Genomic DNA, 15,522 nt, shown 5'->3' on the forward strand with positions numbered 1-15,522 from the left:
GCCCTGAGCAAGTTACTTAACCTTTCTATACCTCAATTTCCTTGTCTGCAAAATGGAATAAGAGTACCTACTGGGTAGGGTTGTTGTGAGGATTAAGTGATAGATATAGATATAGACATAGATATATGCCAGAAAATTGATATTTTCTATATCTAGGGATTCTATTATAATAGAATATCTAATATATATAGATATATCTATAATAGATATATCTATTAAAATAGATATATCCCAGAAAATTGCCAGACAGCTAGTAAGTGCTGCTTAAGTGTTAATTGCCATTACCTTCCTCCTCTCCTGCATATCATCATCATCAATGATGCTTCCTGTTATCCCATCCTAAAATGAAGAAGTCAAATGTGTACCATTAGCGGGTTGGGGTGGGGGCAATACCAAAAGGTTTATTTATAAAGCTGTACAAAGCTACAATGTGCGCGGCAGAGTGGGGAACCTGCAGGCTGTGGCCCTGTCTGCAGGGCAGAAGAAGAGGGAGACTCCTTTCCCAATCATGGTTTAGTATTTTGGATAAGGTGACTGCTGGGTCTGAAAGGATCCCTCCGCTTTCTACTAACAAACATTTTATTTCCTTGCTCACTTTTGTAACCACCTAGAATACCACACTCCCAAAGTGAGGAGAACTTCCTTCTTACTATGCATGTGGGGGACCATCAGAATGTCAATCCACAGAAGGCAATACGGAATTTCTTTCCTCATTAATTCAGTGAACTCAATCCAATAATGGACAACCCACAAAGGGGGTTTAAAAAAAAAAGAAAGAAAAAGAAGAAAAGCAAAAGCAAACTTTTCAATTATGCCAAAGGCTGGCATGTTTAACCCACCTCGTCCAGCACCTCTCAGATGCTCTGATAGTCCAACTAAGGAACAAAAGGGGCATCTGCCACCTAATGGGTAGAAACCAAATTCAAGAATATTCTGCCCACCACTCAAAGGACAAATTCAGGAAATAAAGAACGGGAGACCTGGAGTAAATATTTCATTGGTCATGATGATCAAAAGGTAATGGTTAATACACACACACTCAGACCTCATCCCACCTGTTGCAGGGCGGAAGCAATACCTCCAGGCCCCCCACCCTCTCCCTGGGCTTCTCCTGCCATGCCCTGCAGCCACTGCCTCACCCAGGACTCCACCCTTCACTTGGTAATTCTCCTGCCCCGTTTGCAGCTTCCCTCAACGCGGTGCCTGGACGTTCACTGTGAAGAAAAGCCAAGGACTTGACCTGAGTCTGCGGTGGGCAGGGTTGCAATGTCCATGAGTCCTTCTCTACCTCCTTTCCCAAATTCTCTCCTTCTCTCCCCTCTCCCACCCCATCATTGTTCCCCGGAAACAAATAGGATGGCTTCACTGGTCAATTCTTTACATGTACAAACACCAAAAGCAGAGGAAACACCCCTGGCCACCCCCCTCCCCCCAAACCCCAGTGCTGGGAGAGCAGCCGACGGCGGACGAGGCTGCCTCGGGAACTGCGGAGCTGCTGGAGCTGTCCGGCTGTTCTGGAAACTTCTTTGGCCTCTGGGCTTTACCTGGAGGCCTCTTCCTTCAGCTCCTTGTTTTTCCGCACCTCCTCCGCGTGCTTGTCCTGAGAAGGAAGGGAGCAAAAAGGGGAGGTCACACAGGCTTCCCCGGGGATAAAAGGGAAGCCAAGGGGCAAGAGAACCCAAAGTAAAGAATTGCTGCTGCAGGAAGTGAAGAGAAAGGTCTGCAAAGATGTCCTGAGAAGGGGCAGAAGGTGGCAGGTGAGACTGGTAGGAGGCAGGTGAGCAAGCCGACTGGTGTGGCCCCAGGGAGCTCATTGACTGGGACCAACCTCCCATGGGGGACCCACCTCACAGAGACCCCAGAGCCCACCAGCTTCCCCCTCCTTCACCTGGCCATCCTGGGCTTGCACTGAGTGCATTGCTTGACTTAACGTAGGGAGCAGCTCAGTGTAGCTACGCCAGAGGAGCAGGTAGAACAGACAGGCCTCATTACAAATGTCCCCTGCACACACTTGCAACGTGACCGCTGCTTTCATTTCTGTCCATCCCCTCAGTGCAAGTTGTTTTCTTCAGCCCCTCGGTGAAAGAAGAGGGCTCTTAAGTATAAATTGACTGAAGAATTTTTGGAAATGTCACCCAACTCCAAAAAGTGGACTCACTCACAAGTGGTATATGAGAACCCTCTTCATCGGACAGTGTAATCAAGCCAAAAGATGGGATCTGACTTCAAAGACCCATCAGCTGTGTGACCTCGACTAACTGCTTCATCAATCAGGCCTCCTCAGCTCCCTGGTTTTTAGAGAGGGCCCTAAACCGAACGCTCTTTTTACCTCTAGAATTCTGTGATTTTAGTGTTCACCTCTAGGGCACATTATGGTCTGCCTTACATCCCTGTTCATTGTGCATCTGTCTGGGTCCTCTATTGGACGGTGACTTTCTTGGAGGCAGGGAGCACATCTTTTTCTTCTTTCCCAGTTCCTCCTATGGCACTTTGCACATGGCAGGTGCTCCATAAATATTGTCTCTGCCAGACCCTGGCAATCATCCAGATAGTATCATATCCAGATATCAAAAGTCAGACTGGAGTAGGCCTACTGAGGCAGTCCAGGAGCCCAGGATATACCTTAAACTATGAATCCATCCCTGAGAAAGCCCTAGAACTTTCTATGGCCCTGGGGAAAGTGTGGGTAGTGTTATATCTAGGGCAGTGGTTCTAAACCTTGCTATGTATCAGCATGACCTAGGGAATTTGTTATACTGCTGGGTCCTCAGGCGCCCCATGACAGTAGATCAGTAGGCTCCCAAGGATCTGTAGTTTTAAACTTTACACCAACTGAATCTGATGCGGATGATCAGTGACCCATGCAGATACCGACACAGAAAGCATTGGCTTGGAGCAGGGCAGAAGCCACACACCTGTCTCTTATTCCATCTCCCACATTCATCAGTGGCCAAGGGTCCAAAGGAGTCAATCAATCCCAAAGGAGTGATGCCCACTCAGATTCTGACTCTGACATCTTGCTTTTTTGAGTCTTACTCCACCTCCATAGCTATTACTCCAGAGTGGGGGGCTTCTCAATCCCTTCCCCTTGGAATTGACCTCCACATGAGCTCTCTGGGCAGAACCCTAGATTTCTGGGCTCTCTTTCTTTGGTCTCCAATGGTCCCCTCTCTGGCAAAAGGCCAATAGGATGATTGTGGGCTGGTCCCCCTGAAACAGGGGTTGAAAGAGTCCCCTGGACTTACACAGCCAGAGAATCGGGTTCTGGTCCCAGCTGCACTGCTTAGTGGCTGTGTGACCCTGGCCAAGTTATTTGACCTTCTCTGACATGGTTTCCCCATCGATTAAATAGGGATAACACTGTTCTGCTTACCTCATGCATTTGTTGGGAGGATAGGAGTTGGAAGAAGTAAAAGTGTTTTTGCCATTTTTTAAATACCATATCGTGGCTCTAGCCCCAGTTATTTCTTTTGGGTTTGGCCTGAGAGCCCATGCCCCCATTTTACGGCAATCTCAGATTTTTTTTTTTCCTGCAAGAGTTTGTTCCTAGCCATCCCTCGATAACTGGGGAAGACTGAAATGAGACCCAGATCACTTCCCTCCCATCTGATACTTGGTGGAGGTCTTACTGCCCGTAGAATGGTGGAGTGTGAGAGTGGAAGGGCTGCCACATGCTGGCTAGCTGCAGGGCCTATGCAACATTCAGATCCCCTGTAAAGAAACCAATCTTTCTAGTAGCTGTTGCCAAGGGCCTGAGACTCTAGGTGGATGGGCAGGAAGGAGTGGGGACCACGCTGCTCACCATGGGACGAGGCCACCGATCGGGTCCCGGGAGTCACCGCGCAGCAGGCGGCTCCTGGAAATAAAACACAGAGCTGGAGCTCTCCCAGGAGCTGCAGGAGAAACTGGGGCAGGCTTGAGACTCAGGAAATGAGGCCAACATGTTCTCAGCAGAACGGGCTGTTATTCTGCTGACACGTGGGACCAATCCCAGTCTCTCACGTTTCTCTTATATAGGTGACACCATTTGGTTTATTGACAAAGGGCAGAATATTGGAAAGACCAGTGACTCACTCAGTCCATATCATAGGTTTGGAGAGAATCATGTTTCCTGCTCAATGGTCAACTCAACTTATCATGCCCTTGGCTTAGAGCCAAGAGCCCAAGTCATCACCTTTCATTAAATCGAATCGGTCCATTCAAGGATGAACCAGGAATATACAACTGCTTGTTCATCCTTACTCTCTTGCATTAAGCAGGCTTTCTCTAGAAGATAAGAGGTCTAATCTCCCTAAGACAATGAGAAATTTCAATTGTGTAGCTGCGCATAATATCCCCCAAGGAATTCTAAAGCTCAGCTCGTTTCTTGCCAATGACTTCCCAAAACATCCCTTGAAACTCTGTAAGGATCCAGCCTAACAGAAATACCCCCTTTCCTACCTGAGGCTGTTTGCTACCTGAAATAATATGTAGGTCCTTTATACTTGCCATGTAAGGAAGAGAGTGTTCCAGGAGTCTCTTCTCTCACCAAGAACACTTACCTTCTCTTGCAGCCGTTCCAACATGGCGGCAAGGTGGGCCTCCCGGTTCTCCTTATTGGATTCCATCTTCTGAGCCAGTTTTTCCTTAGCCATCTTGATGAAATTGTTGTTTTCCTCAATGGCTTTTTGGATCACCTCCCGCTCATGTTCTCGTTTCTCTGCCAGGTGCTTCAGGAGCTCAGCTTCCTGGTACTAAGGCAGCACAAAGGGAAAAAGAGGCCCTTGAAAATGAGCATGCCATGGTGTGTTTTCACCATAACTTAAGAACTCTACACCCAGAATGCAGCCTCCCTGAGCCTGGTCCCTGGCCCACTGGCAGGAAGCAAGGACACTTTCTGGATTCTCCCACCATTCCCTCAGTTCTTTTTTCTCATTGCCTTCATTCATTCCCTCCTTCCTTTATTCATTCACAAATACTAGATGACTATATACCATGTGCCAAGCACTATTCTAGCAACTTGGGAAGGAAAAAAGTCTCATAGAGGTAAGACATATATATATATATAACTCTAATCCAGACTAGCATGTGACATATGCCTTAAGAGGTAGAGAAGAAATGCTATAAGAATCCAAGGGAGAAGAAGATTATTTTCTGCTTCAAAGATGAAAGCTTACATAAAGATGGCACCAGATTTGGGCCATAAGAATCAATAGGAAGCACAGAGGGCACACAAAGTGTGGAAGGATACCATACCATGACCTTCTCCTTCCCCCAGTTAAGGAGGCCTTTCCTTGATTGTCTAGCCTTTCCATAAATCCTTAGTGTTTGTCAATGTCTTCCTCCTGTTAGTGTGCATACTAGGCCACCTCTTGGACATATGTAATGCAATGCCTTATCCCTCTAACCAAACTGTAAGCTCCTAGAGACCAGGGATCTTTACTTCCTTGTTTCCCTCAATGGTACCTCATTATCTGCCTTGAACATGGGAGGGGCTACCTAAATATTTGTAGGTTGGTGGTAACTTGACCTCAGCTCAGAGCCACCTCTTATCTTCTCCAACTCCCTCCTGTCATGCTGAGTTGGAAGAAAGAAAGGACAGCACTTACCTTCCTTCGCTCCTCAGCTGCTTCTAGTTTCTTCTGGATCTCTTCCAGTGATGGGTCTCGCCGCCTGGGTAGGGAGGCATTGAACTCAGGAACCCCATCAAAGGAGGGTGGCTTCAGGATGACTTCAAAGGACTGGCCCGAGGTACATTTGTTCAGCTCGATGACTTCCATGTCAGAAATTACACACCAGTTCAGGTCCACTGTGTCTGCTGCAGAGAGCAGGAAACAGGCTGCTCACCCCCTGTAGACTAGATTGGCACCCCAAAAGCATGCACACATGCATACATATATGGGAAATCTGGGGTCCCCAAGGCAAATCAAAGACCAGTGTTCTGGGTTGGTCCTGAACCTGGCACCTAATAGGGTCAACGGGCTCCAGTGGGGCTGAAGGAGTTGGTAGCCACAGCAAGGGCTCAGGCTCCAAGAGTAGAGGTCCCAGGATTTGTGGTTTCTAATAATGGCTGTAGCAAATGCTTTTGCTTTTGCTTCTGCAACAAGGCTCCTCCCATACTTGAGCTCTTGCTCAAATTGTCCTGACTGGCGGCCAACAGTGGTGCATTTGCCCACCACCCACCGCCCATTCACTCCTCATCCCACTACCAATCTGATGGCTCATCCTATTGCCACCTCTCCCCTGCTCCCTCCTACCCTGCTCTCTTCTTTCTCTCCAGTCAGCACTGTCTTTCCGCTGGCTTTGATCTTTCCTCCTACACTGTCTCCCACACCAGCCTAGACAGAAAAAACAATCTCAGGTAACCCAAGCACTCTCATCTCTCATTTCCAGAACAAAACTGTCCCTTCCTTTTAATCCCTGGGAAATTAAGAGGTGACCTGTTCCCTCCCCTCCCTGAGCAGAACGTGGCCATTCAGTGCTCCCTGCCAGTGTCCTGGGACCCTATCACAGGTCCCGGTCAGCATAGCCCCCTCATTGGGTGACGGCAGGTGGAAGTCCTCTCTCTACCTCTGGACTCTCAGAGCATTCTCCACCATTCGCAGAGGAGGACTGTCAACCGTGGAATCTAGTGATTTATACTGCATCTTGTCTTCTATTCTAGGTGCTCTCCAAGGGCAGAATCTCTGTCTGCTTCACCTCTGTATCCTCCACAGCATCCATTTGTTAAATGAATGAAGAAAAGCTAAGATCAAGATCGCTCGGCAGAGGGTCTGATTCAGATTTTCAACTGCTGTCTAGTCCCCCAGCTGCAGCCCCACACCAGGCTTTCACATGATGCTTAGACCCTCAGAATAAGCTGTGGTGATTTTACTGGCTCTAGGAAAGAGAACGTGATATGGGGAAGAGAGTTTCATGAAATTGGGACAGGAGTGTGGTATTCATGGACACAAGCCCAGGAACCCTCCACAAGTTCCTCTCCCAATGGTGGCCCTCACTTACCTTCATATTTATAGGATGATTTATTCAGGGGATCGGCCAGAAAACAGGAGCAGAACAAGGACACCAGTGGAAGCTCCTTCATCTTCTCTTTGTAGGCTGCAGAAACACCAACAGGACAACATGGTGACCCCTACTAGACTCAGAAGTCAGCCTTCGTGAGAGTTTGGGTGCCTGAGCAGCGAGGAGTGACCAGGCTCCAGAGAGGCACCTAAACCACCCAGACCCAGCCCTGTTTGCCCTGAGCAGCCTGGTTTAGGATTCCTTCGTGTGATTAGATCCACTTCTGTCCATCTTATTAGAACCTGAGCCTTCCAGAGCACCCAGATGATCCCATCTTCTCCTCAGTACATTGTTTCCCTTCTTAGTACTGAATGCAAAATGCCTTCAGGTAAAGACCACAAGCACTAGTGCCTTTGCCCCAGCCTGGCACCCTAGACCTAGTTCTCTATTTCCTCATGCTTGCCAGAATATTTCATTTACTTTGCTCCAAGATGCAGGAAATCCACACTCCATTTTACTCAAAGCATTCAGCAGTGCTTCTCTGAAAGGTAAAGAAGCTCACCACCATCCCTCTAGTCTTGACCCTCACTGAGTGGCAAGGTCAGGATGTGAGTCATCTCTGACCTTCCCAGTGCAGTGGTCAAAGCAGAGGTGCTGGTGTCCATGAGGGCTGGAGGAGTACCCCCACCACCGTCTAGCCTCTTCGTGTCAGGGGAGGATTTGAAAACCAGGAAGTCACAGGTTAGAGCTGATACAGTGAAGTCCAGCCCACCTCTGCCCTGGCCCTGGCATGTGCTCCTGCCAGTACCCCCACCACTCTGGGGCCAATGCCCCTTGTTTTAAGCTCCACTATGTTCAAACTCTCTCTGTTCTCAGCTAAACCCAGCACAGTGCTCAGGCACTCTCCTCCTCGTTTCCTTTTACAAATTGAAAACATAATTAAGTGTAAAATAGTATATGTGCATTGTAAAAACTTTTTAAAAACACACACAGATGAGTAAAAAGGAGGAAAAGCTCAATGGTGATCCCACCCATCATCTAGAGATAACTTCTTTCAACCCTTAGGTGTACTTCCTGTCAGTCTTTTATCCTTCTCTGTGCCTATGTAAGTACATATGTGTGTGCACAGAAATATCTTATGCTGTGGTGCCCCATCACATAAACAGTTTTTGTACATACCAGCGAGGGTCATGTTTTCTGGAATGTGAGGGCTGAATCCGGCTGAAAGTCACAAAGTAGGTCTGTCACCAGCTCAGGATGCTGTCACAAATCTGAGAAAGAGAATATTTTACCACTGACAGGTTATTCCCTTAAGAAAGGTCTTTATACAACTGGGGAGGGAATCCCAGGAGGCACCTGGTCTGCTCCCACCTCCAGGAACTCTACACACCCACTCTCCCTTTCCCAAACACAGACCCCCTGTTCAACATCACCACAATAAAGTTCAGTTTCCATGCACAAATGACAGTTTCATAATTAGCTTTCTAGTCTCAAGCCCCCCCGAGTATCAGACATGAATTTCCCGAAACTGTATGTGTCAAGAGGTGTTCATTTGTCTCCCTGTGCAGCTTAATGGCTGGCCTAATGCAAAGGTTAGGGTGAGAGACAAATCCTAAGTCAGAATCACTTGGGAGGTTTTCAAAAAATAACTGTGTCCTGAATTTCTCCCTATTCCCATCCCAGACTCCCCTGCCCAGCCCGTTCTGATATGAGATCAGAGGGAATTGGACAGAGGATGTCAAAATACTACTCCAGATGGCCCCTCACTCACTACCCACCAAGAACCTCTTGTCTTAAACACTCCTTGACCCCATTTAACATAACCCTGGACTATGAGAGAGACAAACATTATTACAGAATAATGTCATCATAATGTGGTTGGTGCAGAGATGGAAATTACGCCACCAGCTTTCCTGGGTCTCCAGTTTGCAGGTGACTGATTGTGGGATTTCTCAGCCCCCATAACCGCATGAGTTAATCCATCAGAATAAATCTCTTTCTTGATGCATCCTATTGGTTCTGTTTCTCTGGAGAATGCCGACTAATACAGTCACCCTCAGTGGTCACTGTGCCAGCAGAGGGTGGTGTGAGCCAACAGTTTCACTGCCTGCATCTCACAAGGCAAAGGGCTCTGAGACTGATGTAGAGCCCCTTTCCTTCCTTAATGAGGTGTCTTCCCTCTGGCAACCGGGGCCTGTATTAGCTGTGAATGGGCAGGGGAGCCAATGGGAGCAGGGGGCTCAGCTTTAGGATCAGACCAATGTGGAGTCAAAGTCAGACTTGATCTCACTTACTAGCTGTCACTCACATGTCCAATTTGCTTTCTCCATCTTAATTCTGCACTAAGTTGCACAAATTCAATAAGAAAAGCATATGTACAGCATCCAACAAAAAGGAGGTACTTAATAAATGTGAGTTTCTTTTCCTCTGCCTTTTCCATCACGTAGCCACCACCCACACACCTGCTTCAGAGTCACTGCCCTGGTCCTCACCAGCTCTGCAATTAAGGACTGTAATCTCCATTTGTAGATGAGGAAACAGAGGCTCAGAGGGTTTATGTGGCTTACTCGGGGTCATGAGGTTAGAGAGTTATAAAAGCAGAGATTTAAAGCCAGGTCAACTGGCCTTAGAGTGCTCTCTTCCCTGCAGCGTCTTTGTGTTCTCTGGAGTCAGAGGCCCCTGCCATGCACCACCCTCCTCGCTGTGCAGCACAATGGGCCTCTTTCCTCAGAGTCAAGCTGATCCTGACAGTACCAGTGGGTCCCTGAACAGGGCCTGGATGTGACATCCCTGGTCACGAGGCTCCATTCCACACAATTTTGGCTTATAACCAGGCTGATTGATGAGGTGACTGGCTGGGTGAGCAAGCCCTTGCCAGGAGAGGGAGTAGCAGTAGACTTAACCTAGGTAATGGATCTAAAGCAGGGGGTCCAAGTAAGTGAAGTGAGGCAGAGAAGGACACTCTGAGAAAGAAGGGGGACTGAGCTGGACTTTTTCTGTAGGGGTAGGTACCTGGAATGAAGGACTGTGCCCCTCAGCCTGAGCTGGGCATGATAATTAAGGCCTTCCACTCATGGAGCACAGATTACAACTCCTGTCCTATCCCTATTAATCTTCACATGAGGCTGGGCTGACAAGACAGGTATCATCAGCTTCACTTTCAGATAAAGAACCTGGGGCTCAGAGAAGTTAAGACTCTTAGCTAAGGTCACACAGCTACTTAGTGGTAGAGCTGGTTCTTTGATCCAGGTCTTATCACTTTTAAGTTCTTCCTTTGTGACCAAGGGAGAGACTGGATGCTAGTTCCTCCATGGTTCTGGGGACTCAGGAAATGCCAGTCTGGCCTGTAGATATGGTTTAATTAAAGACATGAATAGGTGCTTTCTATACTTCTATGGAAGATACTGTGCTAGGAGTTGTAGGAGCATAAGGAACCAGGTAGAGAACGTAGATCAGAGATGCTGAGAAGGAAGACTGGGGCATGGAACAGGAGACACTCCAGAGATGGGCAGAGGTATGCATAGCCAAGGGATTAGTAACTGAGAGCTCTCTGTTTCACAGGGCTGGAGTCTACATAATCAAAAATGTGTATTTATAGAGCATCTACTATGTGTCAGATACTTTCCTTTTCATTTTCATAATAACCTTATGATGTAAGGATTGTTGTCCCCATTTTATAGATGTGGAAATTGAGGCTCAGAGAGGGTAAGTGACATTTCCAGGGCCATCCAGTGTAGTGGATTGAATGTGTCTCCCAATAAGATATGTCCTCATGCTAACTCCTATAACTTGGGGATGTGACTTTATTTGGAAAGGGTTTCTGCAGATTTAATTAACTTAAGGACCTCAGGGTCATATCATTCTGTATTATCTGGGTGGCATCAAATATAATGACAAGAGTCCTTATAAGGGACACACAGAGAGGAGACAGACAGAGAGGAGAGGCCATGTGAAGAGGGAGGCAGAGATTGGACTGATGCAGACACAAGCCGAGGAGCACCTAGAGCCACCAGAAGCTGGAAGAGGCATGAAAGTTTCCTCCCCTAAAGTCTTTGGGAGACTGTGACCCTACTGACACCTTGATCTTCGACTTCTGGACACCAGAACTGGAAAGAATTAATTTGTGTTGTTTTGAGCCACTAAGTGTGCGGTCATTTGTTACAGCAGCTGCAGGAAACTAATACACGCAGTACGAGATGGAGCCAGGGTTCAAACTTGTGATTCTTCCACCTCATCTCAGCTACTAGTGCTTATACACAGTTGACTTGTTCCTTAAGGTAATCTGTATATTTGTACTTATGGGTACAATAAATCCTTATGCCATAGTCACATCATCTCTATTGTATTCAAGACCCAAAAGATGTTGCTGCCTGTGGGACATTCTGAGAAAGGATAGAAGGGGGCAGGAGGTAGGGCATAGACTCTTCAAGAAGGCCAAGCAGTGAAGAGGGGTCCTAAGCCATTGGGTGGTGGCTGCCAAAGCAGGGGGCCTGACTTTGCCCCTAATTAACGTGGAGCATCAGAGTTGAATGGGTCCAGTCATACCTACCTCCCCAGCACTCCAGCTACATGAGGACTCCAGGTTGTCTGGTGGGTTAGACCCAGATTAGATGCACACCACTTGGAAGATCTAGTTATGTTAACCCATGGCCTGGAGGCCCTTTAGAACAGCTTTGAGGCCTCTGTTCCCCCCATCTTAGAGCACCAGCAGCTCAGATCATTCTCCTGGGCATGTCCAGTCAATCCAAAGGCCCACAAACCAGCCTTGGTCTCTAGGCTTGGTCCCTACAAGCTTCTCACAACACTGTCAAATCTATTCAATGACTTGGTGGCTTGGGTTAGCTTGGGTTACATTGTCAGGCCACAGCAAAATACCTGCAATGCAGTAGGGCCACCAAGCCTGTCCTGCATCTGCCGGAGAAGGGCATTAAGGGATGTTATTGCTCAAGGTCAAAGAGGACAAAATGCCAGGAATTCAGGGAGGCAAGATGAAAATTAAGAGACTATAGAGGCCAGAGTAGACATGAGCCAGGCCCATAGGGGGAAATTCTATCCAAAATGTCACATATCAGAGCATCATAAGGCAAAACTCTGTGCTGAGACAAACCTCTGGCCCTCATAGAGGCTCTTTGCATGGTTTCTGTTATGGCAGAGGCCAGTACCAGGCCTTGGCAGCACTAGGGAAGACCAGGACAATGACTATATCCAGCCATAGCAAAGATCAAAGCGGTCCCCAACTCAAGGTAGATGAGTTACACCCACTCAGTCAATAGCCACAGAAGCAGAGCCCACAACAGTGGCTTCCTGACTCTTGCTCAGCGCTCACTCCCCAGCACTTTTAATGGGTGCAGGCTGCTGGGCATCCCAGCCCCTGTGCTGGCCATTATTGATCTAGCATAGCAGGTGGTAAGAGGACTCAAGTTTCATACAGCAAAGGTCAGAGGGTGCTGGGCTTCTGAGGCAAATCAGATTCTGCAGGTGCCTCTATCCCTGCCATGGCTTTGGAACTTGACAGTGTGTGGGCGTGCGGACTGGATTTATTGGGGAACAGAGAAGATCCACTGGGCTGCATGCAGGACTCATTGGGACCAATTGGTAGAATAGCAATAGGAAGATGAGGGACCTGCAGACTAGGGAAAACATTTGTACTTTATATTCTATTCAGTAGGAAGGCACTGACATCTTTGGACTGAGAGGGGAGAGGGGAAATGGGGATGCTGATGATAATAGCAAAAAGAATAGCTACCACATCTTGAACACCCGCTTGGTACTAGAAAATTCACAAGCATTATTTCAATTTCTTCTCTGAGGTTATTTGTGAGAGGGAACTTGAAGCTCAGCAGAGTGAGGTTAATGACACAAAAGCCTACAGGTAGTAAGAGCAGAGCTGGGATGTTCATTAGCTGCTACTCAGGCAAAAAGATTCTTCCAGCAGCATCAGCTTGGGGAAAAGAATAGGAGAGGAAGTTTGGAAGCCAGAACTAGGCACAAAGTGATGAGGACCCACCTAGAACAAGTAACAGCCTCAACTGTTTGCATCCCACCCAGTACTGTTTCCCTGTTTGCAAACCAATCTATACATTTACTCCAGCTCCAGCATCTAAGAGTCTATGTATAGAAAAGGAAGTGATCACACATTTTTGTTGATAGATTGAACCATTAACCTAATTGGTAGAAATAATTAGTTAGCAATAACCCAACCGAGAAGAGACCCAGGCCATAAAGAGACAAGACGCAGAATGAGTATGTTTTGATTGGCAGACGGGGTGGCTGAGAGAGAAGGTCTAGAAATTAAGGCTGTTGACTTAAGGGGGATCTCGTGTGGCACTGTGGGGGAAAGATGTCTAAAGTGAAGAGGTCAGAGCCCCTAGTTTTCCCCTCGAACGTCAGAATGTCAGCAATGGAGTGGAGTGATTTTCTGATCACTAGCCTGAGGGTCTCAACTAGGACAGCCTCACTCCCAGAAATATACGTGGGACTCTCTGATGGTCACTAGACTAGAGGAGCTCCAGGCCTTTAGTGGGCAACAGCTGGATAAACTAAACACTCTGAACTGCACATATCCATCCCACACAACCAACAACTGTCCCTTCCAGAGTGCCAATATGCTCCTCCCCGGGGATCAGAGATCTTGAGGTCACACTGGCTGAGTTGGGACCAGGGTCCAAACCTTTGAATTCCAGTGCCCTTGCCCTTCATACTGAGCCCTTCCCTCCTCCCACACACTAGGACATGAGGGGGAAACCCACGTGGGGGCCACGTGGGGGAGCAGCATGAAAAGATGGGGATTTAAAGTGACCGGAAATGGTGCCCCATGCTCCCAGGCTTTCTGTAATGCAGTCGATGACCAGGAGCCAATAGAGATGAGCACCCAGTTCTCTGATGCTGTGGCATCATGACCATTTACTAGGCGCACCCCTGATCTCCTGAGGCACCTCTGACTGCCCACACTCCCCAAGGGAGCCAGTGTTTTATTTATCACTGCAAAGAATGCCCAGATAAGGCTTTTAGGATGTGTCAAATCCTATGTGGACTATTTTTGAAGGGTAAGAAGCTAATGCACATGCAAGTGGCTTGACTAGAGTGGTCCCTGGTGAGGGTGTTCAGAGAGGATAGACTCTGGCGTGGAATCAGAGCAAGGACACGGTGATTCGGGACTTCTAATCATGGGCAGAAGAGGGAGGTGGCTCTTTAGGTCTGTGCCAATTACTAGTCCTATTGAAGTGATGTATGTGCCTGAAATCAGCTGTACAACCTACCTAAATGTCATGGAATCCTATCTCTGCACAGTAACCCTGGTTATTTTGTGCTGATCAGAAGACTTTGACTGAAAGCTATATGGCTTATCTGGGCAAAAAAAAAAGGAGATAAATTATTTTTTCTTGAATGTGGTTCTTTCCACAATATTTATTGACTATATAATTCAGTGCCAAGCCCTCAGCTGGATCCTAAAATAACCGCAGGTGTTTGGGGTGATGAAAATGTGAAACAGGTCCCCGGGGTGAGAATTTGGAGCCTCTGAAAGTTTTGCAGATGCTGTGTGGGTCCACAGCAATTCTCCAGCAGTAGCATGGACCATGTTATAAAGGGAGAAGGAACAGATACTAGAGCACAGGCCAAGACCGGGCCAGTGAGACCCACAGAGGGCGAGTGGGCAAAGCGCAACAGTGTGTAATCACTGCAAAGCCGGCTTTTGGGAGCTAGCGCTTGTCTAATCACCACCCCAGCCTAGGTTGCTTCTAATGGCTTCACGAAGACGAGATGGTGAGAGCCGTGGTCAGAAGCAACTCCCAGACAGCACCTGACGGGCTTAGAAATGCCATTTTGGTTGTGTTTCTAGGAAACAAAGAGGAGTCACCTGTTGGCAAGCACAGAGTCCAAGGATCCCCTCCCCGTTTTAACAGCTATGTTGAGAGGCCAGCCAAAGAAGGAAAATTAAGTCTAGAAAAACGACAGTCCCAAATAATCTACAGTGGCGGCACTTCCTGGGCTGCTTCTGTTTTCCATTCAATACGTACAGAAGAATCAACATATTAGAAGCAAAATTCCAGGGCACGGACTTGCATTCAGGGTCGCTGGATGGAGTGCAAGGCATTGCAACCCTGGTACCGTGGGAGATCCTGGACTCAGAATACTTGGAAGCCCTACTAATCTGAGTCCTAGTCACACCAGTAGCAATATTTTGGAGTGCTTTACAGTTTACCAGGCACAAATACATTTTATATATAATGTTTTAGTTACAAACATATTAATATCCTATTTCAGAACACCTATGTGACAGAGAAAAGAAAAGAAATCCCTGTCATCTTGCTACTTTTCACTGTTGGCATTTCCTTCTAGTTTTTTTTTTCCTTCCTAATGTCCATTATTTCTAGATAGTTGTAAATTGGCATATATATTTTATCACTGCATTCTCTCCAAATCCTATAAAATAGGTTCTATTATCCCCATTCTACTGATGATCAGTTCAGGCAAGTGACTTGATTTGCCCAAAGTCATACAAGCAGAAAATGATAAAGATGGGATTTGAACTAATGCCTT

At 47.3% G+C, this 15,522-nt stretch overlaps 1 protein-coding gene across 3 annotated transcripts; it reads right to left on the minus strand.

The window, feature by feature from the left end:
- Positions 1–1,451: 1,451 nt before the first annotated feature.
- On the minus strand, positions 1,452–8,223 carry STMN4 (stathmin 4). Of its 3 annotated transcripts, XM_021699015.1 has the most exons (6): positions 8,161–8,223; positions 6,982–7,077; positions 6,237–6,317; positions 5,589–5,797; positions 4,542–4,733; positions 1,452–1,600 (listed from the first exon to the last, which is right to left on the minus strand). In XM_021699015.1, exons 1-6 carry the CDS (start codon positions 8,171–8,173, stop codon positions 1,541–1,543), a joined length of 651 nt encoding a protein of 216 aa, XP_021554690.1. In that variant the 5' UTR covers positions 8,174–8,223; the 3' UTR covers positions 1,452–1,540. The 3 variants fall into 3 exon arrangements, with proteins under 3 accessions (XP_021554690.1, XP_044768783.1, XP_044768782.1); XM_044912848.1 differs by lacking the exon at positions 6,237–6,317 and having other exon boundaries at positions 5,589–5,794; XM_044912847.1 differs by lacking the exon at positions 6,237–6,317.
- Positions 8,224–15,522: the final 7,299 nt, after the last annotated feature.

This window comes from Neomonachus schauinslandi, chromosome 2, assembly GCF_002201575.2.
Source record: "Neomonachus schauinslandi chromosome 2, ASM220157v2, whole genome shotgun sequence".
NCBI lineage: Eukaryota > Metazoa > Chordata > Mammalia > Carnivora > Phocidae > Neomonachus > Neomonachus schauinslandi.

Bases quoted from the DNA above. Each gene is read 5' to 3' on its own strand.
- STMN4 (XM_021699015.1), bottom strand. The intron at 5,798-6,236 runs GTAGGAGGGAGC...TGCTCTCTGCAG, and splicing joins GAGAGAAAGAAGAGAGCAGG to CAGACACAGTGGACCTGAAC. The intron at 1,601-4,541 runs GTAAGTGTTCTT...CTTCCTTCTCAG, and splicing joins TGGAACGGCTGCAAGAGAAG to GACAAGCACGCGGAGGAGGT.